The sequence below is a fragment of the Canis aureus genome, chromosome 19 (assembly GCF_053574225.1).
Source record: "Canis aureus isolate CA01 chromosome 19, VMU_Caureus_v.1.0, whole genome shotgun sequence".
NCBI classification, from domain to species: domain Eukaryota; kingdom Metazoa; phylum Chordata; class Mammalia; order Carnivora; family Canidae; genus Canis; species Canis aureus.
In genome coordinates this window covers 21,393,667-21,421,182 of record NC_135629.1, presented here as the reverse complement: position 1 = coordinate 21,421,182, position 27,516 = coordinate 21,393,667, and the positions used below count along the sequence as shown (strand labels likewise).

At 40.4% G+C, this 27,516-nt stretch overlaps 1 protein-coding gene across 3 annotated transcripts in view; it reads right to left on the bottom strand.

Annotated features, from left to right (window-relative positions):
- Positions 1–3,584: 3,584 nt before the first annotated feature.
- Positions 3,585–27,516, bottom strand: part of EIF4E3 (eukaryotic translation initiation factor 4E family member 3) — a 46,246-nt gene continuing 22,314 nt past the window's right edge. The window contains exons 3-7 of one of the 3 annotated variants that reach the window (XM_077858080.1): positions 25,423–25,517; positions 23,724–23,784; positions 21,089–21,155; positions 17,510–17,665; positions 3,585–3,865 (exon numbers count right to left, since the gene is read on the bottom strand). In XM_077858080.1, coding sequence (XP_077714206.1) covers positions 3,840–3,865; positions 17,510–17,665; positions 21,089–21,155; positions 23,724–23,784; positions 25,423–25,517 — 405 coding nt within the window. In that variant the 3' untranslated portion in view covers positions 3,585–3,839. Of the gene's footprint in view, positions 3,866–11,133; positions 16,170–17,509; positions 17,666–21,088; positions 21,156–23,723; positions 23,785–25,422; positions 25,518–27,516 lie in introns of those variants that run through there. The other 2 variants (XM_077858079.1, XM_077858081.1) reach the window with 2 other exon arrangements.

Here is a 27,516-nt window from a genome sequence, read left to right as displayed (position 1 = left end):
GAAGGATCTTCAAACCAAGTGTCAGAAATGAGAGATGAGCCCGTGTGACCCGACTTCACCACGCACATGTTTATCAGCCATCCGTCACCGGATGGCGGTGGTGCGGCTGCGTGCAAGGAGATCCTACAAATAAGATAGGAACTCACAGTATGTGGATTTGTGTGTTTTGCCTCCATATTAAAGGGAGAAAAAACCCCTTTGGGTTCTTCTTTCCAAAACTGTAATATAAAGGTATGAACCTTTCATTTTTTTGAAGTCTTTTTGGGAAAGGCGTAAAGCACGCCCAGGACAGTCAGGGGACCATATTTTGTGCAACAGCAATTCTTCTAAATATAGAACGCACAGCGATCACAAGAGGGATGCGAGCAGTGTCCTTGGATGCTCCGCAGAACAGGCGGATGACAAAGCTGCTAAGAGGGTTTGCATCGAAATCCTGCGCTCCCCGATTTAGCAGAAGGCTTATTTCGCTCTCTCGCATGAGTGGGTTGCCGGAGCAGACCCACAGCAGTCGCATTTTGAATCCCATTCTTTGCCTTGTCCTAGGTCTGCCTTAAAGGTACATAAATCTCCTGGTCCGGGGAATTTGCTTTTTTTTAACCAGGTACAAGTAAATTTCCTTACCCAAACTCTGCCTATCCCTAACGCTTGCCAGATATCACAGGCCAATTTCTTTCTCTTTTCTTTCTTTTCCTTCTTTCTTTCTTTCTTTCTTTCTTTCTTTCTTTCTTTCTTTCTTTCTTTCTTTCTTTCTTTCTTTCCTTTCTTTCTTTCTTTCTAACTTCACCTTCCCAACAGAAACATAAAAGGGGAGATTTATAAACATTTCAGATTGCTAATATACTACCTCTTCTCATTCTTCTAAGTGGAAACTTTGCTCTTGAGAAAAGGTGAGCATCTACTAAAAAGCAATTTTCTCTGTCAGAAGGGCTCGCCGAGCACTTGGTCGCAGCTGAAATGTGTTTTAATCAGGCCTTTCTCCTTTACAAGCCGGCTGCTTTCAGCTCTGTCCCACAGCCTGAGCAGGGAGGAAGATGGCTCTCAGACATCCTTTTGTTGCTCTAATCAGAGCCAGAAGGGCCGTAGTGACTTTCAGGCCTTGGGGAGCTGTAGTTCTTTTGTATCCATCTCATCCAAGAAATCAAGTTTGATTAATTTGTCATCAAGGCAAATGTGTGATCCACTCAGAGCCAGGCCTTTGAAGTGGAAGGCTGAACTAGAGCTGCAAAAACCCAGGTCAGCGGGATAAATGGTGGCGGTAGTGGTGCCGAATCGAACACGTTCTTCTGTGCAGAGCTGCCTGTTCTCGTTTAAAACACTCTAAAAACAACAACAAAACCCTTTTCCACATAAGCGTTCAGAGTTGGATTGCTCCCCATCCCAAGTCTCCTTTTGTTTACTTTAATTTTGAAAATAGAGTTATCCGGGCTGCAAGGCAAGTAAGACCCGGAGAACATTTAGCCACAAAGCGTGGGAGTGGAAGGCTCTGACCTCCTGCCAATCCTAAAAGACCACTTCGAGTGGGAGATTCGAGAGGGCTGAACTCAGTGTCAGCACGTGTCTCTGTAATGAATAATCGGAAGGGGTCTCCAACTGGGTCATGGGACAGATGCTCATTTACGATGCTCTGGTCTTGTTAACCTGCACTTAGTGGAGTTCTTGAACTGCTGAAAATGCATAAGGTAGCAGCCCCAAGATATTATTTAATCCAAGACTTAGTGTCATATTTCTTGTTCAGATGCTATATATGCTTTATATGGAATTACAGGGCTTTTAAAAATTACAGAGTAAGCAATCTTTAGACATTCCACAGTGTAAGAATCCCCATATTGAACATGTTGGTACACAGGCCTTTTTATGATGGTTACCCCTCAGGTACATACATAAAGACACAGTGAATTACCCAGCAAAAAGTCCAGGGCTCGCATGGCTTTTAAAGATGTTTGAAAAGCACCAACAAATTGGAAACAGCCTTTGTGGTTACTGAATTCAGTATCAAAACTGTTATTAGAGAATTTTAAAACAATAATGAGATTAGTAAAAGCACTCAGCTTTAGAAATCTAAGGATACTACAACTTTAAAAAAGAGCAAACAAACAAACATCTGCTTACGACAACACTCAATCACACCTTCATTCCAGCATGCACTGCGTTTGTAGTATGTGCAGGCATGTGGAGCTCAAACATATTTAAGATATACTTCCTGCCTTTCTTATGGTCTAGTAGTTCCTGTTTTAATGATAGTTACCAATGCACTCAACTGTAAGCTCCCTGAAGAATGGATGAGATCTTGTCTTGTTTATTTTTCTATCTCTAGTGCCTAGCAGCACATCATAGTTGTTCAATAAATACTTTCCGAGTGAATGAGTCAATATCCCATATAATCCTTATCTCAGCTCTACTGATGCCTATCGACTTTCCTTAAGGCATCCAACATTAAAAGAATATGCGTGGAATATAAGGAACTCTTAGGAGCCTCCTACGGTCCCCTCCTCCAATGAGAAGTTTGAGTGACTGCAATCCACAGAGCATAACATGGGACTTATGTTTCAACAATAATTTGTTAAGCCTGGAAAACATTTTTATTAGCTGAACTTCCTTTGTATATTCCTGAGTAACAATGGCAATAATGTCCTTAGAAAATTATTAACTGGAAGATTCATTCAGGCTTTTAATTGGTTCACAGCAAACAACCCAGAGGTCAGGTACTCAAAGCTCCAGTGAAGAAGGCAGATTTGTTTGTCCACTATGGCTTGAAGAGGTAGAAAGATCGGTAAATAAGCAGTTATGAGACCAGGGGGTTTGGGCCCACTGCTGCCACCAGCTTGCAGGACCTCAAACAACATAAGCTAGACCAACTACATCAAGAGGAAAGTGCAAAAGTTTCATTGGATCAGTTCATCCTCTTTACCGTGTGGATGTATGAATATAGTCAACTAATAGAAGTACCATTTAATAGCTCTCTACATGAATAAAGTGCTGAGCTGAGTGCTTAACTATGTCATTGGCTTTGAAGAAGCTCTGTCTTCTTCCCTTCTGTAGATTAGGAAATTGGGGCTATGAGAGGATGAGTAACTTGCTTGAGGCGCAAGCTAATGGGATTTCAACCCAATAAAACAAATTCCAAGCTAAGCTCTTTGCATTGAGCCAGTCTGCCTCCCTTCCGATTGTTGACATCCAAGGCTAAGGTTTGGAAATCCCAGAGTGGTTCAACCCAGAGAGAATCCCACAGTCTCCCACAAAAACCACCATACCATTTACCAGGACACCTAATACTCTGGACAAGAAACCAAATTCCATCTTCTCTGCTCTTCTCCCCCCCAATCTCCGGTAGAAGCATTTACAAACACAAATAGTTAAAGGTCACCAGTAAGAAGTAGAAGACGGATTTGCCTGATCCATCTGTGCTGGGATAATCCAGAATTGGCCGTGAATATGTTGAAGGGCCTACACACTACACCAGTAATTCTTTTCCACCTGCCATCCACACCAGTCAAATGTGTTATTCTTGTACATTCTTTGGAGGAGAGTGTTAGGCATGTGTATCTACAGATTGGGCACTCAATAAGTGAGACAGAAAAGCAAACTTCAAATATAAATTTTTTAATTCCCAGCTAAAACCTTGAAAAAGTAAGCAAGTAGATGGTGTATCCTAGTCGTACACTGGTTTTGAGTCAAATCTGCTCATGTGGAACTGATGCAAAGAAGCGGATTAGGAAATGTGTATTTTTTCCACATAAGGTATGGAATGAAGGAAAAATCGTTGATTTTAACAGCCAGAAGATTTGGGGAGTTGGCTGCAACTTTGCCACCAACTGCTTGTGTGACCTTAAGCGAATTCTTTATGCTTTCTGGGTCATTTCTTCATCTGTAAAATGAAAAGGTTGAACCAGACCAGTCAGTGAGCTTTCCTTAAAGCTGTAGGTCCTTTCCTTTATAAACAAACTCCTCTAAGCAGTCTCAAAATCCTTACATGTCGGCACATCCCATCAAGCCTAGCATCAGGAGAATAGGCTGGAGCCGCAGTACTGGTGTCCTTTGGCTCTGTGATGGGCTACCTGTGTGAGCATGGGCAAGCATCTCACCTCTGTGAGCCTTAGCTTTCACATACAGAAAATGGAGGCAACAATTGTGACAGTGCCTCCTAGCATCTGGGAGAGAAGTAAGTTAGTGAGTCTCTGAGCTTAGATGGCCTGGAGCTCCATACGCCATTAGTTATTATTGAGTCACAGCGATGAACAGAGCCACGTGGCACCGCAGAACCCTGCCAAACTCTATCCGCTCACTGACTTATGGGGGTAGCAAGCACTGATAGTGTCATTCTGCACTTATCACTTAAAGAGCTTATAAATAACTTTGTTTTTTTTTTTCATAAATAGAGGAGTTTCTATATAAAAAGATATTGGGGATGTTTATCACCCGAGGAATAAAACCAGAAAGAAGTGCAACAAAGAGCTAGCTGTAAGTCATCATCAGGGTTATTTTAGTGGAGAAGGCAGGGGCTGGGATTGTGAGGAAACTAATGAAGGAGGCTCCTGGGGTGGTCGGCAAAGTTCTACTTCCCAACCTGGGTGCTGCTCTAGGAGTGTTCTCCATGTAACGATTCGCTAAGTTACACGTTTGTTTTGGGTGGCTTTCCATATCGTTTGTTTTATTTTTACAATAAAAAGTTTCTTAGAAGTGGTGTTTCATAAAACAAAATCAATGAGTATGTAAATGATGCCTACTGGCTTCCAAAATGTTAACAATTTGCCTCGCAATGCATGTCAGTATGGATGTGTTATTGTGTTACTACACTTTCAAAAATACTTTTAAAAATATACTTTACAATAGGAGCTTTGTTTGCAGTATCTAAGAGTATTTCTGTAGAACCAACCACCTGGAGAACACTTTTTGAAAGCCAACAGGCTTCTGTTAAAATGTTATTTATGATTCCATGACGTTTGTTTTTTTTTTTAAAGGCACATTCTGAAAATCAAAGTCTTGTCCTTCATAATTTGACTATCTTCATGAAACACCAATTATTTTTGCCTCAAAAAGGGAATGCTGCGTTAATATTTACCCTTCATTTCCACCATTCTTCAGTCAGGGTGAGTCACAAAACCCAAAACTTTCCTAAGACCTGAAACCTTCCTCTTGGTCTGTGATTTCTAGAATTCTATATGTGCAAACAACAAATGATTTAAGTTCCCCCAAGTGAAAGAGGAAATTGGGCAGTAAGAGCTTGTCCACATCTTTGAGGCTGGGAGGAGCCCACACATTTAACCATACCATCTGTACAAATGGTACCAGAGTTCAACATGCTTATGATTAGAAGGGCTTATGATTTATGCTTGCTAGTTAAATATGCTTATGATTTAAAATTATTTTCTCTGGCAAGAAATAACCTAGTCAGCACCACAGCTTAGCCAGATGATGGGAAATAGATACATATTTCAGTGGTACACATTTTAACTTGCTGAGCCCAGTAAATGCTACTGTTTTCTTTTCTTTCTATAACAAAAGACCTATCTTCCTGTAGGATCCCAGAAAGTTTTTAAAAATACATTCATTAATGAAAGCAGCTACAAGTCTTGTAACAGCGGTTTATTATGACCAAAAGAATCACTGGGGTTGGCCTCGAAAAAACTGTACCTTAACGGAAGGCAGAGCCTATACCGAGGAACAGGACTCCCAAAAGCACACGAATAACCACTACACCATAAAGCATACACAGAATACGTGGCAGCAGTAATCAGACTCCAATAGAAGGAGATATGAGGGGATGCCCGGGTGGCTCAGCAGTTGAGCATCTGCCTTCAGCCCAGGGCATGATCCTGAAGTCCCGGGATTGAGTCCCACCTCGGGCTCCCTGCATAGAGCCTGCTTCTCCCTCTGCCTGTGTCTCTGCCTCTCTCTCTCTCTCTCACAAATAAATAAGTAAAATCTTATTTAAAAAAAAAAGGAGATATGAGGACTTCTTAACATCTTTAGGGTGTTATTCCCGGCCCCTCAAGATTTCATAAAATTATGCTGTGTGCAAGGTAACTGGACATCACAGACGTAATCCCGAACTGCCCGCTTCTGCAGTGAGAGATAGGAAAGTGTGTGGATAAATGGGAGAAGTAAGAGTTTGCTGTTTTTAAAGGGCTATGTTGGACAACCAGAAAGGAGGGTAAGTTCACTTTACTTGGCTAAATGGGGACAGTCAAATCTTAACAGCAAACTGGAGGACATGAGAGAAATGAGAGTAACTGACTTATTTTAAAATGAGACCATTCTCAGCCAGAAGTCGAGGAAAAAAATTTTAAAAAGTGAAATGCATTTTCTAAGAGCCAAAGATGAGCCCTGTCACCAAATATGTTCAACAGGGGAGTATAGAAAGCCATGGCTGCTTCCTGGCTGAGGACCACAGACAACCTACTAGGTGCCACACACCATGCTGGGAGCATCGCACACACACAATGCTAGCTGGGCACCACATTTCAATAGGAGCTGGAATAAACAGCATTATGACCATCACCACACATACTTGGACCCTAGTTAAGCTCAAGCAATGTGCTTAACAAAATGGCATGAAAATTTGAAACCTGATGGAGGAGAATGACATTTCTGTTCTACAGAATCCCAATACAGACTGAGAATTAGTGGCAACAGATGAGAAAAAAAAATCTCAATAGAAAGTTCTGCAAACTAATGGACCCTTAAACCCCACAAAGTTATAGCTTGAAGAAAGGAGCACAGATTCATAGCAGTCTAGTCCCCAGTGAGAAAACTGCAAGAACTTTTAGGTGAAAAGCCTAAACATTCACCCTAAACACATAAATCACTACATTTTCAAGAAAGAAAAGTACAGACTAGTCTTACCTTATTGCGGCAAAAGGGCTGGAATAAAACTTACTGACTCATAGAAGCAACTTTCACATGTATCTGAACATCAAACACAACACACAATATAAAATCAAAAATAACTAGAACAGAAAAGTTTTCAGTCTGACCTTAAAAATACTGAGCAAATCACTAGATGAAGCCAGATCAAAAGGAAGGGCATTACACCAGCTTGTAGCCATATGTGGAAGGGCCCCAACTGCACAGGGCACAGATGGTATACAATGGGGAGGAGGGGGGCACCAGCAGATCCCAAACATAAGGCAAATAAACCTGCTTCGGCTTATACACAGGTAAGGCAGTTTGAAAGAATGAATAATTCTAAACACAACTGATAAGATTTTAAACTTGGGATAACTGGTGCTAGATGTCCCTAGCTAAAGCGTGCTCACCGGTTTAAGCTCTGAAATCCTTTGTATGATAATTTAAATGAAACTAAAATCTCAGGGAGTATGATATACACAAAGGGATGGTAACTTGTTATTAAATGATAACCGAGTAGTTAAAACTTAAAAAAGACCAAACCAAACCAAACAAAAAAAAAAAACCCAACCATACTGTGGTTGTGAGCCATATTACCTGATTAAGGTCTGAGAAATTCAGGGGGAATTTAATGCATGCTCACAAAATTAATAGCTCTATTTGAAAACAGAAACCCTACAAATTTTATTAAAATGTTCAAAGTTCCCATTCATCATATAAGGTAAAGTGCTAAAATTAAAATTTTCACCTCTTTTTAAAACTTTCTTAGGTAAAAAGACAAAAGGTACCATTGATTTTCTACAGAAAACTCAGAAATGCTCATATTTACTTCAGGATTGTTTCTCTAATACAAAGTTGACAGTTTTATAAATCTCCAACACTTGTTCCAAAATAAAAGTTTCAGAAAAATCCTCTCACTTCAACATTAGGAGTTGAAATTGTCACAAAGAAATCTTGCATTTCATTAAATGAGTTGATTGCTTTTTAAAAGACAGCAACCCAAACAAACATTTAACACAGATTTCTTCAACTTCATGATTTCTGAAGGACACAAAAGCATAGAATATCCAAAAGGCTATTTCATTGGATATTCTAATTGGTACATTCAACACACACATATACAATGGGACTCTAAATTTTAGCAGCAATGATGGACAAAAAAATATTGACTTCACAATGACTTTTGATTATCACTCACATGGTTTAGGGAATACTTACTTGATTTTTTGGACACTTCTTTGTATTAAAGAATCCTTCCACTTTAGTAACAGCTTTGCTAAGCTACATCTAGGAGTGACAATTTTAGTGGAAATTCATTCCCAGGCTACTTTGATAGTCATTTGAACAGTTTTGCGTTATTTTACATGCAATTTTATAGCTCTATAACGTTCATTTAATCTTGTTCAATGATGCTGAACCCCAGATGCCATAAGATATTATAGAAAAGCAGTTACTGCACATATGGAGTAACTACTTTTTCTGAACATTAATTTCTTTTCTCTTAACACACTGAAATGGTATTTAGAAAAGAGAAAAGCCACCACTCTGTATTAAAGGTTTTATATCATGGACTTCCAGAGATGGGCTACTTATTACCACTGTGGTCCTGGCCATAAAGTTCTTATTTACGAGCATCATCTTCTCAAGTCTAAGTGATAATGGCTTTCTCCAGCCTTCCTAGGGTTGTTGGTATTGTAATTCCAATTAGGTCACCTGAGAGCTTGGGGAGTGGGAGGCTCGCCTCATTTGTCATTTGAGGGGGTGGGTAGATATGAACAGGGGTTTTCAAAGGGAGGTCTGAGACCATCCACATTAGAATCACTGGGGCTCTTGCTAAAAAGGCAGATATCTAGGCCTCCCAGACCTGCTGAATCAGAATCTCTAGGGTTAGGGCTGAGAAATGTGCATACTGAGTAAGCATCCCATGATTCTTCTGCACACTAAGGGGTGAGAAGCACTGGTAGATGATCTCGAAGGTCCCTTCCACTCTAAAATTCAAAGATTCGGTGAGTTTTCTTTTAAAAACAGAGTAGTGTCAGCAAGATGAGAGTATCTCTACAACACAAGATGGTGACTTTTAGCCTGAATGTACTAACCTAAGTAAGAAGTACTCACAGATTTGGATGTATATGTAAAAATAGAAAACAGAAACAGAACAGCATAATCAGATGTGTAAAGTACTTATTTGAGCTTTCTTCTGTGTGAGAGTATGAGTGGGAGAACCCACTCTAATTGCCACGCAAAAGCATAGGTTCAAAGGGCTCTTCTTCACCGCCACCTCCATTCCCATCTTTTCCCTCTCCACCTTCTGACCCCTCTCAGTTGTCGAGGCAATTACCCAGGCTCTTACAATCCCGAGCCGCCAAACTCTTAAGTAATTTTTAATTGGTCTGCATATATTCTTTTAAGAAATAAACTACCTACAGGCAGTCCTCTACTTTCATTTGTAATGAGTGAAATCTTACAGAAACATACAGTCTAGGAAAGGTGAACAGCAGACTGTTTTTAAAGGGGAGTTCCATATTTAGAAAGCCCTTAAAAAACCCAAAACCAAACCCTAATTTTACTTCTCCCCTTGGGCATAATATTTGATGAAATATTTCTGGTATTTCCTATATGTTAGTTTATTTCGTTCTTTCTCTTCATAACTGCACAGAAGCTCACTGAGAGCCTAAGATTTGAGATTTTTTAAAGCACATCCAGAGACTTCTATCTTTCACACGTTTTTATTAGGTATAGGAGAGCTAAACTTCTATTGGTAGTATCTAACCAAATTTTTTATAAAACCAGAAGAGCAAAATGCACTTGAATCTTAAAATAATTACACAAACATAGCTGGATAAATTATGCTGCTGAGCCAGAACTGTTGGCTGGAAGGCAGCGCCACCATGTGATCGCTCCAAATGTTGTCACTTTTAAGTACAAAAGACAGGACCTTCTATGAGCTGGGCTTCTCACAGCAAAGACCCCCCCCCTCCTGTTCCAATAAGGTTATTTTCAAACCCCAAACTGTAGCATCGCTTTAGTCATTGAGAGTCACAGGGAGAAAATGAGAGGATATCTGATTATATATTGATACCTGGCATTATCAATGGCCAGACTGGATCAGGTATGTAGTACTTGATCTGGGTGAGCTATTTGGGGGTTAGGTTGACAGACTTTTGAGTGTTCTCAGTTCAAGGAACCTAGACTGGCTATGTAGCCTGCACACTTTAATGCCCAGCTCTGTCACTTGCTACCCCATGTCCTTTCACAAGGGATGGGTTTGGTCAAGGCTCTGCAGTAGTCTGCACACTGTGTCTACTACTCAATGATACCCAAAGTTTCATTCATCTATTGAAGTCCTAGAACTGTGTGTATGGTATAGACATGAGCTGAAGTCAAGAAGAAAGTTGAGAATGACTCAAAGTACTTAAAGTTTACTAGAGTTGTGTTTTTCCTTTTGTGTGTGTGTGTGTGTGTGTGTGTGTGGTTTTGTTTGTTTTGCTGTCAATTTTACCATGAATTTAAGAGCCACATTATATTAAATGGACAAGTTCACTGTAAACTATCCCCTCATTTCAGAAATGTGGGAAAGTCTAGAAGGGAATCTTTAAGTGGAGTAAGTCAACACTTCAGGAACTGCTTACAGGAGAAAAGTTACTTTAAGTGGGTATTATCCATCCTAATTAAATAGGGGAAGCCTCCCCAATGGAAGCAAGTGCCTATGATGTAGTGTGGGACAACGGGAGGAGAAAATGCATACTGGTTTCCATCAGAGACCCTGGCTGTGCATCCAGACCTAAGAAACAACAGAAGTAAGAAAGTCAGCACTGTGACTTCCATATGGCTCTCTGTAGAGAGGATAGGCTGCATGCCCCTGCAAGGACTGGACTGAAAAATCAGGATCCTACTGCAAGTTGCCACCTTCCCCAGCATGGGTACACGGCCCTAAACAAAAGTCACATGCCCCACAAGATATTTCCTTGTATCTTAAAAGAGTATTAGCTTCTTTAATCCAAGAAGGTAATGAGAGGTTTTTAGACTGATTAAATCAGCTTAGTTCATACAAAGTCTATTAGGAACTAAATATTCAATTAAAACAATTTCCAAAGCAAAATCTGACAAAATCCACTCTTAAAGTAATTTAGATAATAGGTTCTTAACATTTGGCAAATTAAGTCCTTCTCACAGTTGGTATTTTCCGCAGGGTCAGAAATTGGTGCAGAAGTTCTCTGGGGTAAAAACCTACTTTGTGCGTAAAGCCGTGTGCCATGATCACAAACAACAGAAACTCAAAAACGTTAATGTGAGCCTAGCATTCCTATTTATTTTTTTTCTTCAAAGGCTACATACATGCAGAAGCTGAACATGTCATCACAATGCTTTAAATAAAGTTCAAAAAAATAAAATACTTCAAAATCCATTTACTTATGGAAATATATATGACAATTAAAACAAAGATAGGTCAATTATTCTTTTTTTTTCTAATCTATCAGAAAAATACTTATATTATAAAAAAAGAATTTAAATTCATGTTCAGAATAATTTTTAAAAAATCCTTGATGAATAATTTAAAAATAAGTTGGATGTTAGTACAATGTTTAGAGAAGCAAGTTCCAGGCTTTTGAAAAATGGGTCTCATACCCTTATAGCCTCATTCTGAAATCACTGAAGAAACTCATTTAGAAATGAAGGAGTTTTTTTTAAAACTACAATCCTTGAGATTATGGTTGATGTGGTTAGTAATGCAAGTGAAGGGCACAACTTTCATAAAGAGATTGCTGAAAGTCTTTTTAGGATGTTCAAATGGAAAATTTTATTTACAAATGCAGGTTGGAGGCTTAAAGTGACCCCATTTCTCTCTGCTGGTCAATACTGCAAGAGGGATTAAAAACCCTGGGTACAACGAAGTTCTGAGCACTGGGCCCTTTTGTGAAATATATAAGCGTGCACTAGCTCCCTGGTTTCAGAAAAAAGCCAGCAGGAGGAAGTGTCTTCAAGTGGCCCTGCCTTTTTCAGGTAAAAGCAGTAGGAAGCTTGGCAGAGTCAAGAGAGGGAAATGAACACATTTTGAAAAAGTCTCAGTGTTTTAGAGGGTGGCCATTTCCTTCTACTAAAACCAATATTTCTTTGGTAACATAATGCAACATATATTAACAATTCCAAAAAATTAGCATCAACAGAATGCACTCAAAAGTTCCACTTTGTCAATGTTCACATTGATCCTGGAAATGAGGTTTACCTTGATGCTCCTAAATGAAAAAGGCAGGGGAGAGCTGCCCAGGCAGGAGGGCTATTGATTATTGGAAATGACATACTGTGTGAGCAGGAAAAAGGGAAAATCTAACAAAGTGTGTTCGAGAGGATGTGGAAAGCCCTCAGTGGGCACACAACCCCAAAATTCAGAAGCAGCTTTAATTCAAACAATTAAAATATCACTCCCTCTTCCAATCAGAAATACAAGGTTTCCTACCAGGAAAAATCCTTTGCTACCACTCTACGCCTATCCTTTGAAAAGGCCAAGTTGAAATTCTGGTTAGAAATACTTCCATAGAGGTTGTGAAGACCTAGAGTTTGATTTATATCCTGATGTTCAACCGTGATTATAGTTATCATGTTAGGCAACCCAACTATTATTTTCCTTTTATCGCTAAAAAAAAAAGTTTAAAAAAGGAAAAATAAAAGATGTGTGTGCTGTCAGTGCAAAATCAGAATAAGTATGGTTTTTCTTTTCCCTGGGACAGAAAAAAACAATGCCCAGTGCACAGTGTGTAGGAATGTGTCACAACAAATAATCAAGACAGGTTTCACCAAGCTAGTATTCCTGCAAGTACACTGTGGTTTTCAAAAGCAGTATTGTCACGATTAGGCATATTCTCATTAACTAGGTACAGCAGAGCTACTTAAAGGGAAACCGATTTCTTGTGCCTCAATGAAAGGGGAGTGTAGAAAACAATAATTAGACTGAATAAGGAAATTTAAAAGGACAAAAAAAAAAATAATAAAACCCAGAGTGGAAAGAACAGAGAATTTAGAAAGCCAAAAAAAAAAAAAAAAAAAAAAAAGCAAGTAATGTGACGGTAGAAACCCACACAGCCCCCCACCCCCACCCCACCTGCCACTTTGAGCCCTAATTGCCCCATCTGCAAGGACAGAAACCCACTCTAAATGGACCAGCATCGGGCTTCGGCAAGTCTTCTCTTCACTCTCCCTCCTGTTAAGACCGTTTCCAAAACCAATCAGCAAAGGACAAAGAATTCTTTACAGAGTGTGCAATTAGTGTTTTCCACGTCCACCTTCAAAAGCATGATGCTCTTCATGGGCTAAAGGACAGAAAAAAACAAAAAAGAAAAAAAGGAAAGAAAACTTTAAGCAAAGGATGGGGCAACCCTTCTCTAAGGCATCTCATTCAGTTTTCCCAAAGGCTGGCAAGAACGCAAATACCTTTTTTTGTGCCAGTAACTGTTAGCTAAGGCGTGCATTTCCTGAGAAACGTAATCATGAAAATTAAAACAAGGAATAAACAAGCAATGGGCATGCTGCCTGTTTCTTCTTGCTGTGCCGAGAGGATGAGTAATCCCCACGGGCTGATGAAGAGAATATGTGGGGCCTTCAGTGCTACGGGGTGGGGGATGCACCCCACAGGATGCATGGGGCAGGGGAACCCAATGTTACCCACGCCGGGGCCATGCACAGACCTATCTTTAAAAATAAAATAAAACAAAAATAAAGCAAAGCAAAGAACACAACGGGGTAAGCAATCGTATTACGCCCCCCCCCCCACCTCTGAGAACCCTCTCTGTGGGAAGTGAAATTTCCTAAAACCGATGGGTTTTTTATTTTTTCCAATGGTTTTGATTTTTTTTTTTCCAGTCCTGTTGTCTGGCTTGCAAATCACTAATACAGTTAGGAATGCTAGAATTAAAAAAAATATGCTATCAAAAATATTGTTCAAAGACTTAAAATTTTATAAAGTAGAAGTGAGAAATGAGACATTCATAAAATATATAACATTTTCTCCAAGGCAAAAAAGGCCAAGTGTCAAAGTCCTCTTTTCCTAGAATCTGGCTAAGCATCATCATGAAGGCAGGGCAGATCCTCTTCTTTTGAGGGGAAAGGTCCCTGAGGCTTGGGTCTGATAAAGCCAAAGGCAACTCAGAATTCTCTGTGCTTTGTCTCCCTACACCCTCCCCCTATGGGCAGTGAATGGCATGTCCTGGGAAGGCACCGATGGGCTGGCCCATTTCACCTGTCAAGCCCCTCCTATTTCTCTGCTTTGAATATAGATTGGATTCTTCACACTAGTGTCTGAAGGGGTGAAAGGGTGGGCAAGGGACCATCTCCCCCTCATCCTGGATGTTTACCCCAACCTGTTCTTCAGTTGGATGAAACCTGGGCAAAGTGTACCCTACAGCTCCCAGGGTTACCCTGGGCTGGCCAAATTCCTAAGGATAGCCTACAACCAAAAATGATTTAACAGAATGCTTTTTGCATGTAGAACTTCACAAATATTTAACCTTTTATGTTTTTTTTTCTTTTTAAAGCAGACTTTTAGAGCCAGGACCGAAGCAAACATGGGCTGTTCTGCAGTAAAATATACAGTGTTGCAGAGTCAAAGGAGAAGCCCCAGACCTCTCAGTGATGCTGGGCTCCAAGGGATAAATCAAGAGATATGGACTGTCCAGAGATTTTTTATTACTCTAAATGTGAGGGACAGTCTGGGGCGGTCATGGCTGAGATACTGAAGTCCTGCGACTGACAGGCTGTGGAGACAGAATAGAACGTTCAGAAATAGGGGAGGCCTGCGAGATAGACGTTCTTTCAGCCTTAGGTGAGCCTTGGCTAAAAAAGAATATAGAATTCTTGAAACCAGGAGTCAAGAGAACTTGCTCTGGAAAGGGGCAGAAAATAAATAATTTATACTTTGCAGGCCACAGGTTCTCTGTCCTAATGATGAACTCTGCCACTGTTAGCACTAAAGCAGCCATACGCGAAATGTGCACAAATGGGCACTGCTAGGTGCCAATACGCTTTATCTATATATGGACACTGAAATTTGAATTTCATACAGTTTTCATGTGTTACGAAATGTCGTTCTTCCCTTGATTTTTTCCAACCATTTAAAAATGTGAAAAACCATTCTTAGCTGCAGCCCCTACCAAAGAAGACAAGGAGGGGGCAGGTCTGGCATAAGGTTCATACTTTGCCAACCTCTGCTCTAAGTATTCTCACATCAGAAAAGATGTCATTCAGCTGCTCTGAAGAACAGAACAGAATCGGCATGGGGGAAACATAGGGCTGGGGTGGGGGGAAGCGTCCTCTGTACACTGTGAGTATCTCAGTCAAATAATTCATCTGTATCCAAATCATGTATAACCAAACAAGAGCCCACTCCTCATCTCCCCTGCTGGAGGCCTTGACCAAATGCGCTTGGGCTCCTTCTACATGGAAAACCTGCCATGTCACCTGGCTTCTGTACCCTTGTGAATACTTACACCAGGATCCTTTTAACAAGACAGAATAAAAGCATGGAGTTGGCCATTGCTAACTTAGCTCACCCTACGACTGTTCTTCATCATGCTGTGAATAAGAATTCTGCCCAAACCTCATTTTTCCAAATCAATTCTGCAGCACGTGGTGTACAATAATCCTACTGAGTAAAGGACTGCCTGCTTTATATAAAATAAAGAGAATTGCTTGTTTTTTCCAATTCAAATTTTTATTTGAATAATCTCTGAGTCTTTAAATGTTAATTTATGCCATTAAAATATGGATTTCTACGGAGACCCTAGCCAGTTCTGCATTACTCACAAACTTCACAATGGCATCTATCTTTAGGGCATCTATTCAGCTTGATTCAACTGGCCAGGTTGCAACTTCTCCCCCTTATTTGGCTTGCCTTTCCCCTCCCTCCAAGCCATCACAACTAAGCAGTGACTCATCCTTGTTCTGTCTTACCTGATTATTACCACTGCCCTAACAACTAGCCTAACAACTCTGTGGCTTAATTTTCTAGTGAAATACTCCTATCATCTTGGACCTGCTGCTAACCGTGTTACTTAGAAATTTAATCAGAGAATATTGAAGTAGAAGGAACCTTGGAGATCATTTAAGACCAACCTCCTCAATATTTTGACCAGTAAGTAAAAGGATGAGAAGGTGTGACTTGCTTGAGGTCACACAGTTGAAGGGGAACAAAAATTCAGAGTGCCTGACTTGATGACTCCAAATTGCTTCTCTCTCCTTTTGAGTCAAATGTGGAGCTGGTTCAAAGGTGGTAACGAATGTTGTAGCCCCATTCATAAATGGCCATGAAATACATTTTCTTCCAGAAAGTTAGTCTTGTGAAGTAGAAAAACAAGAAAAGACCCTTGGTGACCTTTTAATTAATATCTAGGCTGAAAATACAATTAATGTTCCCCAACTGAAAGTTGCATCTACAAATGTGCAATTTCCATACTGTACAGCTAAGAATCGACTTCTGCAGGGCCATCTTCCTGTCTCTTTTATTTAAACTTTCATTGAAAATTCAGAAGCTAAGCACCTGCTGAATATCTGCAGCAACATACCAGTCTTGTTGCTTAAAATCTAAATCATTTAGCCTGTGATTTTATGATTCCTTTGAGGGAGGCCTTTGTTTTAATAACCTCTATCATACCAAGATGATCCCAAAAGAACGTTTGCTTTTTTTTTCTCTTTTTGGCAAGGGGTTGGGAAAAGTTAAACGATAATGGAGTGTATTTCAATAAGACTAAGATGCGCTCCCCAGCCCACATTGGAAGAACCCTAGAATCAATAATGCATCATAGTTTAATTGGAAGCCTTTTATTTTTCTTTCTTAGTAATAGTAAAATAATACTTATCATCAAAGGCATCTTAGAATCAATGAAATATCACACAGTTAACAAAAATTGGGTTACTGACTCTTGGAACAGTTTGGGAAATAGGAATTTATCAGATGTATGTGTAGTGCTGTCAATACTTTCCTCGAACCCACTGTTAAAAGTGTAACCTGCAGTTTGATCTACCAAACATTGGTTTAATAGCACTAAGCTGTTTTCATTATGAAAAAAGATGACTTTTTCAAAAGAGCACACAAAAGCAATGAACATGAATCATGATGGAAACAATGGGTCCACACAGCTATTCATACTGTTAACATTTCACCACCGTGCGTGAATTCTCTTTCGTTCTGTGTCACGGTCTCCCGTAATGAGGAAGTATTAGCATTTCAGTAGGACATTCAATCACCCCTGCGCTCAGAACAAGTTCCTCCACAAATACAGATGTTATACATTATAAATTCCTGTTTATGAAGGGATGATTGAATGTCTTACCTGCCAGCTCATACAATAACATTTTTGTTATTGTTGCTTCAAATAGAAGGTAGTTTTTTTTCCTGAGCATGACAAATTTAAGATCAGTTTTAAAAATCTGAAATAACAAATAAAATACGCGTCACCTTTTCTGATCCATGTGTTCAGGTGACAGTAAAATCTCATTTTAATTTCTTGAGACTTGAACTTTCGTCTTTTGAAACACTTATGCGTATTTTAGGAGTTATTTTCTGGATTACAGAATTTGGAGTGATTCTACCTTTACCTCACGTGCAACATCGACTCCGTCTTTAAGAGTACTGATAGAATAAGCTAGAAATTAATAACTGAAAATAAAGACTTACGTTTATAAAATACGGCTTTAAAAGATATGTGGGGCAGAAGTTCATAGATCTTTTCTAGCACAGTGGCTTCACCCACTAAAGAGGCATTTACATTCCAGACTTGGACGACATCCTCCCGGTCCCGAACGCTGACGCTGACTCCTATTACTTCGTCATCTGGGGGGAAGGCAGAGAAGAAAGAAATGGGTGATAATTCCCGGTCTGTCTGTGTTGTTTTTTAAGCACTTCTCATCTTAGCTGTAAATTATGGATAAGATCATAAAAAGAAGGTGGGACAAGAGAACACAAAATAAATACTGTTTTTCTAAGGGAAGCCTCTGGACAAAAGCAAGTTAGTGGACAAAAAAGCTGTAACAGGCACATTACGTTGATCCAGGGACTTAGATAAACATCATGTTCCAGCCAAACGAATTTTTCCAGATAAGTAATTTATCCTTTTTAACGTGTTACCAAAGCTTTTTTGACTTATTTCTTCTTAGCCTGTTTTGATGAGACTTTTTCTAAAATGGGTTGCATAATGCTCTGTCCTCTGAAAGCCAAGTGAACTCAAATGAACTTTTTCCTCGATGCTTGACTGTCTTTGTTAAGAACAGCAAGTATTTCTCCTGACTGCCTGCCAAGTGTTCAGAGATCGTGGGGTGGTTAGTGCTATTTGCCCCAATACTAACTGGACCCAGACTGTAGGTTCTGTTCTCCAAGTTGCTCATGCTGGTTTTCCTTTTCTTTTTTTTTTTTTTGTGGTTTGCTTGTCTGTCCTTTCAATTCTTATTGCTCTCCAGTGCTCCCTCTCTGGCCATTCCCTGCCAGGTTTTGGCATTTTGAACTTTGAGTTAAGGAACCAATACCCATCTGTCAGCACTATATATAAAATACGAGTAAATATCTTCTGAGTGTAGCTCTGCTCTTCTAGTGCTTCTGTGAATGGACATGAAAGCATTCATTGATATTGATTAATGTAGGTTTTTAATTTATTTTTAATTTATTTTTAAATTCTGGGTTGGGGCCTCTTTTGTAGATATTGGGAGAATGGTGGCTGGATAGAAAAGGTTTTGTACCCATTCATATGCTTCCTTCCTCCTACTTTGTGTACATTATTTTGCAGCAAAATGACAGGAGTAAAGAGTTTTTACTCCTGGTTTATGTGCTCATGCCCTATTAATGATACAGGGTCGACCCTCTGTACTTGCATGCTCAGCATCTATAAGTAAAATGCAGAAGATGAGCATTATCAAAATTCGGAACTTTTGCTGTAGTTAATATGCTTTGTGCAATTTGCCTAATTTGCTCTCAATCTGTGCATCTAAATATTTATACCATCAATTTTTCCAGTTTTCTGCCTGGGGGTTAAAACATCCTAGTATTCTGATACAATTTAAAGGAGGGCCCATCCAGTTTACCAAAGGCATTCATCTTCAGTAAAGTAATTCCTTTGTGTATTCCTTCCTTCCCTCCCTCCCTTTCTTCCTTCTTTTCTTTTAAAATGAATTTGATCCTGGCTAAATGTGTATGACTTGACGCTAAGTGATGCCACTTATATAAATGTTTGAAAACAGGCAAAATCAGCCTATGGTATCAGAAGCAGACCATTGGTGGCCACCTTTGCGGGGAGGGAGGGCAAGGAAGGATTTGGGGCAGTGGGTAATGTTCTGCTTGTTCCCTGATCTGGATGCAGTTACGGATCTGGATGTTTACTTTGTGAATATTTATCAAGTTATACACATTACAATTTGTGTACTTTTCTGTAGATATGTCACACTTAAAATCAAAATTTCTAAAAAAACAGCCATCCCTTAGCTGCAAGAAACACTGTTGGGTTGAAAATTCCGTTTTGGTTCAGGTTTCTTATTTTTGAATTTATGCCTTCAATGTATACTTGCTTGAGCTCACAATCAGAACTTCTATGTGAACAGAAAATCAGCAAGTGAAGCGGGAAGCCCTGCTCACGCCATTTTCATTAGCATTCTCAAGAATGGCCATGAAGACACTAGATCAGCCTTTTAGGGAAACAGCATTCTCCTGTCTTTGGGGATAGCCCATTTCTACGCTATTGGCCAGAGGGTGCTGTAATGGATGGCTGCTGAATCTGCTGAGCCGTCAGGATTTCAGTTTGGCTTGGCTTTTGGTAACTAGGCGGCTCCTACTAGCAGAGCACTTTCAGAAACGGCGTGGTAAAAGGCTGCAACTCTTATGCAAAGGCAGATCCGTCAGCAAACATGTAATATTCTAAAGTAGAACTGACCAGCAAAACCCTAATTATTTTAGGGTACTGGCAGTATAAGAGCTAGGAGGAGCCACTGTTTAAAGATGGGGAAAGCAAGGCCCAGAGAGACTGGCTGACTTGCTCCAGGTGGCAGAGCTGGGGTAATGGAAGAGCTAATGCTTAACAGACAGTTAATGGTGCACTCATTTCCTAAGTCAACCATGGAACAACAGGCCTTCTTTACTCAATCCTGCCTGTTTATTATTACTTAGACTATTTTCCCTGGTTCTGGAAACAGGAATAATTCGCACAGGAAACTTCCTCTCCCAGGGATTTATGTGTTTATAATTATACCTAGGACGTATTTTTGGCTCCATATTGTGAAGTTGCTAACCATTCCCTGTTAAAACAGAAGGAATGTGTACTTTGAAGACAATTTCATCTTAACCCAGGTTTTGTCTTAAGGGAATGAATGCTGGTGTAATAAGGAAGCAAAACAAAAGGAGAATTATTGAAACTGCTAGTAGGTGAATGTGAAGCTTGCCATGGCCCCATCTGAGACATCTGAGGACTAATTAATCAGTACTAATTAGCTAAGAAAAAAATGTTTTAACTGAAAACTAAATAGTAAAGTGTTATTCTAAATGTTACCTCAGGAGCATTCTGAAGGCATTAGCCACAAAGAAAACAAAACGTTACACAAGCAATTCAGTTCGTCTCCTTTTTGGATGGTTTCATGATAAACACAAAGCAAAATTAAAATGGACTTACGGAGGCTCTGAGAAGTTCACTCAGTATTTGAAAATGCCTGAGGACCTTATATTTTAGCTTCAATTGTGGGGTCATAAGTCCTAATGTTGAGCACATCCCCACCTAGCCTTTGTGAGTCTCTCTGAGCAGGAGCCCAAGAGTAGGACAGGAGGGAGGAAAAACTAGTGGGGGTTGGGAAGAAGTACAGAAAAAACTGTGCTTGCCTCACTCCCCACGCTGCCAGACACCACAGAAAACTTACCCCTCTGGAGGAACTAGAATGAGAAACCCACCCCAAACTGTGTTAAGATCCAAATTTTCTTTTCTTTCTGCCTATTTCTTTTGGACAAATGTTTGAGGATACTATTAAGATGAGCTATGTGGGGAAAGATATATGCACATATACATATGTACATACATGTAATACACACACAGAAACATGCACATGTACACACACACATAACATGAAACGCCATGGTCACATGAAAAAACCCCTGTAACTTCACAGTTAACCAAGTAAATGACTTCAAAAGATGTCAAAAGTCAAACACACAGAAACAAACTTCTCCAAGTGACAAGCACAAGCCAAGCACACACGAGTGGGTGACTGACGGCATGAGCTTCTTTACCTGCAGCGGCACAGTCTGTGAACTGTTCCCCGATTGTCGCTAACAACAACTCTTTCCAAACTGTGGACTGGCATGGGAAAAGAATAAAAAAACAACAAACAAAACCAAAAAATAAAGTAAAATAAAATAAAAAACAAAAACAAAAAACCAATAACAACACATATATTTTTAGACAAGTATCTTCAGGAGCTGAACAAGTCACATTTTCCTCAGCTTCACATGCACTGTTCATGCCCATATTTGGCACCCGCAGACATCCCCAGGTCACAGGTGTCAACACTCACAATCGTGGCATATACTGTATTGTTTTACAAGTAACTTTCCACAGATAGATTAGGAGGGATCCAAAGTCACAAACCGTGTCCATAAAACTTTGTGTCCAAAGCCACAAAGCGAATCTCTAGGGAAACCTGTGATGAAGTTCAAAAGAATGGGGAATGCTTTCAAGTGACTTATCATGTTCCAATTTCTTTAGCTTTCACTGATTGAAAATGTATCAATTGATTATAGTTGAATGCTATTAGTAAAATCATTCTCTCCAAAACCCTCCCTTCCTTTTGTTTTCCTGCAGTTTACGAGGTACTTATAAAAGGTTACCAAAGTGATGAGCACTTAGGGAAATTTCTGGTTTAGTGAATACTTAGAAATTTCCATCCACCAGAGACAGACTATTTACGTTAAGAGGTAGAATTTGATGTGGGTATGCATGCCTCTCCCTAGAAGAATTGCTACACATGCCCAAGTGAGAAACCTGGAGTCCCTTCTACCCAAGATCTACTAAGGCCATCAAGTTACCAGCCAGCAGGCACCTAGGAGTAACTGGAGGCCTGAAAGTTTTTCCAGTTATTCCCCCTCGAAAAGTTCTTGGTTCCATTCATATTCCTTGCCAGAGTTTTCAGGCCCTGAATTCTCCCAGAACTGAATTTGAATCCTGACAGGCTGTTTAGTCTGTGATAGGACAGGTTATCAACCCCTGGGAGCATCAGTTTCTGTAGGTGAGCAGGGAATAACAACGAGCTGACCTCCCAGAGTTGTTGTGACCATGAAATTAGTCAACAAATGCATTCAACGGGCTTAGCATTGTGACTGCAGCAAAAAAAGCTAACATTTAAGATCCGTTCCATAAATAGCTGCATGTCTGCTCTATGCCAGGTGCTTGCTACATATTAACTATTAATAATAGTGTTTATTACTATGTTCTAATAAGCTGAAAGCAGCCTAGCTGAATTTTTAACCAAGATGACAGCAGTTAAACACCATGACCTTTCAGTCCTCAAGGAGGATTTTATTTTCCCTTTCCTAGATGCTCCCTTTGGCTCTGCTTGTCTCCCTTCTGGAAATCATCCTCTCCATTTTCTACGTCCCACCTGCGGTGTCTTACACTGTTCATGATGAAGTTGAGGGCGTTGCAAGGAAGTTAGGGGGGAGGGGAAGTGCCCTTCCCCGTTGTGACATCAGACAGCTTTGGCCCACCAGACTCCCACTCCTCCACAAGTGACAGTGAATGAAGAGGACACTTGTACAGACATGGACATGTTATTATTTGTGACTGCATATGGCCAAGGAGAGAAAGGGCAAATGTGCCCGTCAGCTACTGCTCACCACATGCTGACATCACAATTGTCTCTACCAGAACTCAAAGTCTGGGGTGAGTCAATAAAGCACATGAAAAGGAAACCGTGCCCTCATTGAAATTAAAAACAACTTATGTTCTCTCCTTTCAAAGAGTGACAGGAGGATTTTCACAGGCCTTGCCTGGTTGTTGACTCCCCTGACATTTTTTATGAAAGCCAAATAACAGGCAAATCCTGGAGCTATGCATCTTGATGATAGTCTGCATCATTAACAAATAAATCTGGTCACCTCTTTAAGAGGTTAGGGAAATGACTTACAGGGAAATGACTCAAACCTATGGGTCTCAGGAGACACTGCAATTCTTTGAGCTTATCCACATGAAAGAAACCATGAAAAGGTGACTCTCGTAGCTTCTGCCCTTTCATCCATTTTCAAAGAACTGTTTTGGTTTCCCAAAGCTTAAGAATGGGTTTGAACGTTCACTTTTGTCGGTATGATAAATTTGAGCCTATTCTAGAAAATCTCAGTTTCTGAAGCTTGGCCACTAGAAACTAGTTGTCTCAACAGGCCGTCCTACCAACAAGGCTCTCATGAAACCCTCAGAGAGGCTGGGTACAGCCCCACATGAGCCACAAAGAATGCTAAGATAGCCTCCTAAGCATCCCCTGTCTCTGCACCAACTTCAGTGGAGGAAGGACAAGCTTTTGGTGGTCAGGAATCTGCTTCTCACCAGGTATACCAACGTCCACATCTTAGTCATGGCTGGTGAGGAAATGACTGTCACAATCAGCCTTTCTGTCAAGTTTAGAAGCATGTAGCTCTTCAGAATTTTTAATAGTCCTACTACTACATATATAGTAGTATAAAGAAATATGATACTACATTTTCAAGGTGACACTGGGGGGCAGAAAATCATGAAGGTCAGAACAGACTTTCTCATCCCCAGTCCTATTCTGAGACTACCAAGTGGATTGCCTAAAAAGTACAAGATGCTCACCATAGGCAGTCAACAACAATCCCAACCACAGCCAGTTCTAGAAGAGGATCAGAACAAACCTACCGTGCTGTCCTTGGGGACTTTCATCTTCCATACGCCACCCTTGGCATTACTCTCCTCTTCCCTGGATTGGAGACCAAGGTTTAAAATTACACTCAAGGATTAAGTAATTCTACATGCATCTAGTTTAACAGCAGATGACATTAAAATCAACAAACAATGGAGCATTCTTAGAATAAACTCTCCCCCCAGTCCTTTCACTGGAAAAGGAGGCAAATGAAAGAAAGAGAAAGGGGGTGAAGATGGGGAGGGAAGAAAGTGGGATTCAGTGGCCACACGGTGGTGGCGGGTGGGCAATGGGATACTAGCCTCTCACCTTGAAGAGGTGGTGATGAGAGGTACCCTATGCTATCTGGGGATGAACAAATTAATGCAAGTGCTTTACATGCGTGAAGGACTTTCTGTTTTAGTACCACATTCATGACATTGCCTTGTCTGATTCTCATATCAACTTCGCACTGTATGCCTTATAGGAGACTTGGTCCCTGTGGTGGGCATCTGCTGTGTTTTCCTGTGTAGTATCTGCTTGTTTGTCTGGTAAAAGTACCCCAGTTTCCCTTTAAGGAGCTACTTGTCCCCTACTTTTCATCATACCCACTCCAATAGGGTTGATTCCGCATCCCAGCCTCAAAGATGGGCTGACGATCCAGGTTTGCCTATGAAAATACCACCCCTTTCTGTCCTTGTGATTGGCCAGGGATGTAAAGGATCCATGGTTGGCCAATGACAGCCAGCCCTGGCATCTTACTGGGTCTGGTGAAGGTTAACAGTGACAAACTTGGAGGGCGTAAGACTGGAACTCATGAAAGCCACTCTGCCACCACAAATGGGAGAGCCTGTCTGAAAAACTACAGCGACCCAGAGGAAAGCAAAGCAAACCTGATGGAGAGCATGGGATTCCTAATGAAATTTGAGTGCTCAGGTATGGCACAATTCAGCCCTACCGAACGGACATCTCAGTTACTTAGAATGGCTGAGGGACACAGTATAAGAATTTACTCTTTATTTATATATTTATATATATAAATTTACGTATAAGAGATATATTCTTATATACATACAAGATAAATGTATCTTAAATACACACACACACACACACAGGACATAAGAATAAATTCTTATATGTTATATCTTTATTTGGGACTCCAGTTAAACAAACTGGCTTATCATCTTCTACCCTCATCACTACACCAAGGTATTAAAGAAGGATCTAGACCCTGGGCCCTGACCTGTCTCCCACACTTTCTATGTGGTCCATGTGAGAGATGTCTCTGAAGTTCAAGCATACAGTATAGACATGGATACTCCATCTGTTCCTCATCTCCCATGAGCCTAGAAGCTTTTTCAGTTCACTATCCAGGCCATTATCGTGCAAATGAGAAAACAAACCAAAATGAAGCAACACCCCATACGAAGAGCTGCATCATAACTTTGGCGTGCTAACAATGGCCTATTTTTGGTGAGACCACAATGGGGTGTTCAGTGGGGAACACTGAGAAACCTACTCATCATTGTGGATCCCAAGGTGAAGGGGAAAGTGGGCAGCGGCTTCGTTCATAATTAAGTAAGAGCTAAAATTACTTTCCATCATTACTGGGAGAAAATGACTTTGGCATTCCAATTTGGCATGAAGTAAATATTTTATGAGGTTCACAACCATTTCCCTCCCACCTTAACCTCAAATTACAAGTTATACACTTACCAAAGTGGTCGCCTCTCTCCTCTCATTAAATGATAACTACATCTCAAAGGCAGGCTAGTCACAGGAGGGATGTTATTGTACACACTCCAGAATATCTTCAAAAGAAAAACACCTTGTTTAATATACCCAGTATTGATTCGCTATGCCACTAGATTATAAAATTAATGCATTCAAGAAAACAAGAAGAAAATCAGATTCTCATTAAGTCCTATCCATTCAAAATAGATTTCCTTTTCAGTAATCCTTCTAGTTTTCTGTTACAAATTGTAACATAGCATTAAAGAACGTTCCTTGCTGATGTTGGGCCAAGTTCTATGCTTCACAGGAAGCAATAGTTATTAAGCAAACCTCCCTATGCCATGTATCTCCATGTAAAACTGGGCATGGACCTTGCTATTGACTTTTCTGGCAAGTGGATGGTATCTAACACAGACTCAAGTGCTGAATATATGTAGTGAACCATATTTCCTTTTAACACAGACTGTCTTCTTTCTAAGCCCAGAAGGAAACTGTTCTGCTTTGGATTAGGGGATGGCTCACAGAGGAGGAGGCAGAGAGGGATCACTTTATGTACTCTCTCCATTCCCCTCCTAGAAGGAACAGGGAGTAGTTACTAAAACAAGTTGTCCAAAATATAGGACTGCATGTTTGTGTCCTCCCCAAATTTATATACTGACACCCTAGCCTCCCATAGGATGGTATTAGGAGGTGTGGTCTTTAGGAGGTAATCAGGTCAGAAAGACAGAGCCCCTACGATGAGATTAGTGTCCTGACACGAAAAAGAAGAGAACAAGCCCTCTTTTTCTCTATGATGTGAGGATACAAGAGAGCTATAAACTATAAACCGTCTTCCTGTCTATAAACCAGGAAGATGGCCTTTACCAGAACCCAACCATACAAGCACTCTGATCTTGAACTTATAGCCTCCAGAACTGTGAGAAATCAGTATCTACTGGTCAAGCTCCCCAGCCTATAATATTCTGTTATGGCAGCTGGAACTAACTCAGACACAGAGTAGCTGGTGGACAAAAACAGATTAAGAATTATAGTAACCGGGATCCCTGGGTGGCGCAGCGGTTTGGCGCCTGCCTTTGGCCCAGGGCGCGATCCTGGAGACCCGGGATCGAATCCCACGTTGGGCTCCCGGTGCATGGAGCCTGCTTCTCCCTCTTCCTATGTCTCTGCCTCTCTCTCTCTCTCTGTGTGACTATCATAAATAAAAATTTTAAAAAAAAGAATTATAGAACCATAGTAAAGGTATAGGTACTAATAGTGCCAGGATTTGGTCTATGAACTTCTACATATGCATGTAATCTGCCCTACTGACAACCTCATGAGGGGGCGCAATTATTATTCTTGTTTTATACATAATGCAGGCACAGAGACTAATCTGTCTAAAAGTAAGCATTTGGTATGACCACAAGGATTAGGACAAGGATTGAGTTTACAAATAAAAAAGCCCCTCCCAGATTGTTTGGAATAGGCCATCATACCACTGCATTATGAACTCTATGCATAGAGTTACTACACAAATAAGAAGTATCACTCTGTATAATAGGGTAAGTGAAGTCTGGGTGTCCTAGAAGATCTGAGGAAAACAGCACAAACAAAAGAACAACCAGAAAAATAAGTCCCAGGGCCTCTGTAGTGGAGCAGTGGAATTAAATTTCATGTATGCTGAATGATAATCCTTGAGTTGTTCAAGCCTATCTGGTATAAAAATTAAAGCTGAATTAATTGCAAGGAAAGCAACAATGACATGTAAGATAAAACTGAAATCAGAAAACCACCTGACAGTAGACTGATCAAGAATACCTTGATCCCTGGGGCACCTACGTGGTTCAGCTGGTTAAGTATCTGACTTTGGGCCGGGTCATGATCCCAGGATCCTGGGATCGAGCCCTGCCTCAGGCTCCCTGTTCAACAGGGAGCCTGCTTCTGCCTCTCCTCCTTGCTCATTCTCTCACTACTTGTCTCTCTCTCTCAAATAAATTAAAATAAAAAAATACTTTGATCCCTTATACTAACATGGCACTATACAGGGAATAGCTGAAATCAGTAGTAACAGCACATCCTCAAACAAGTATCTGTCCT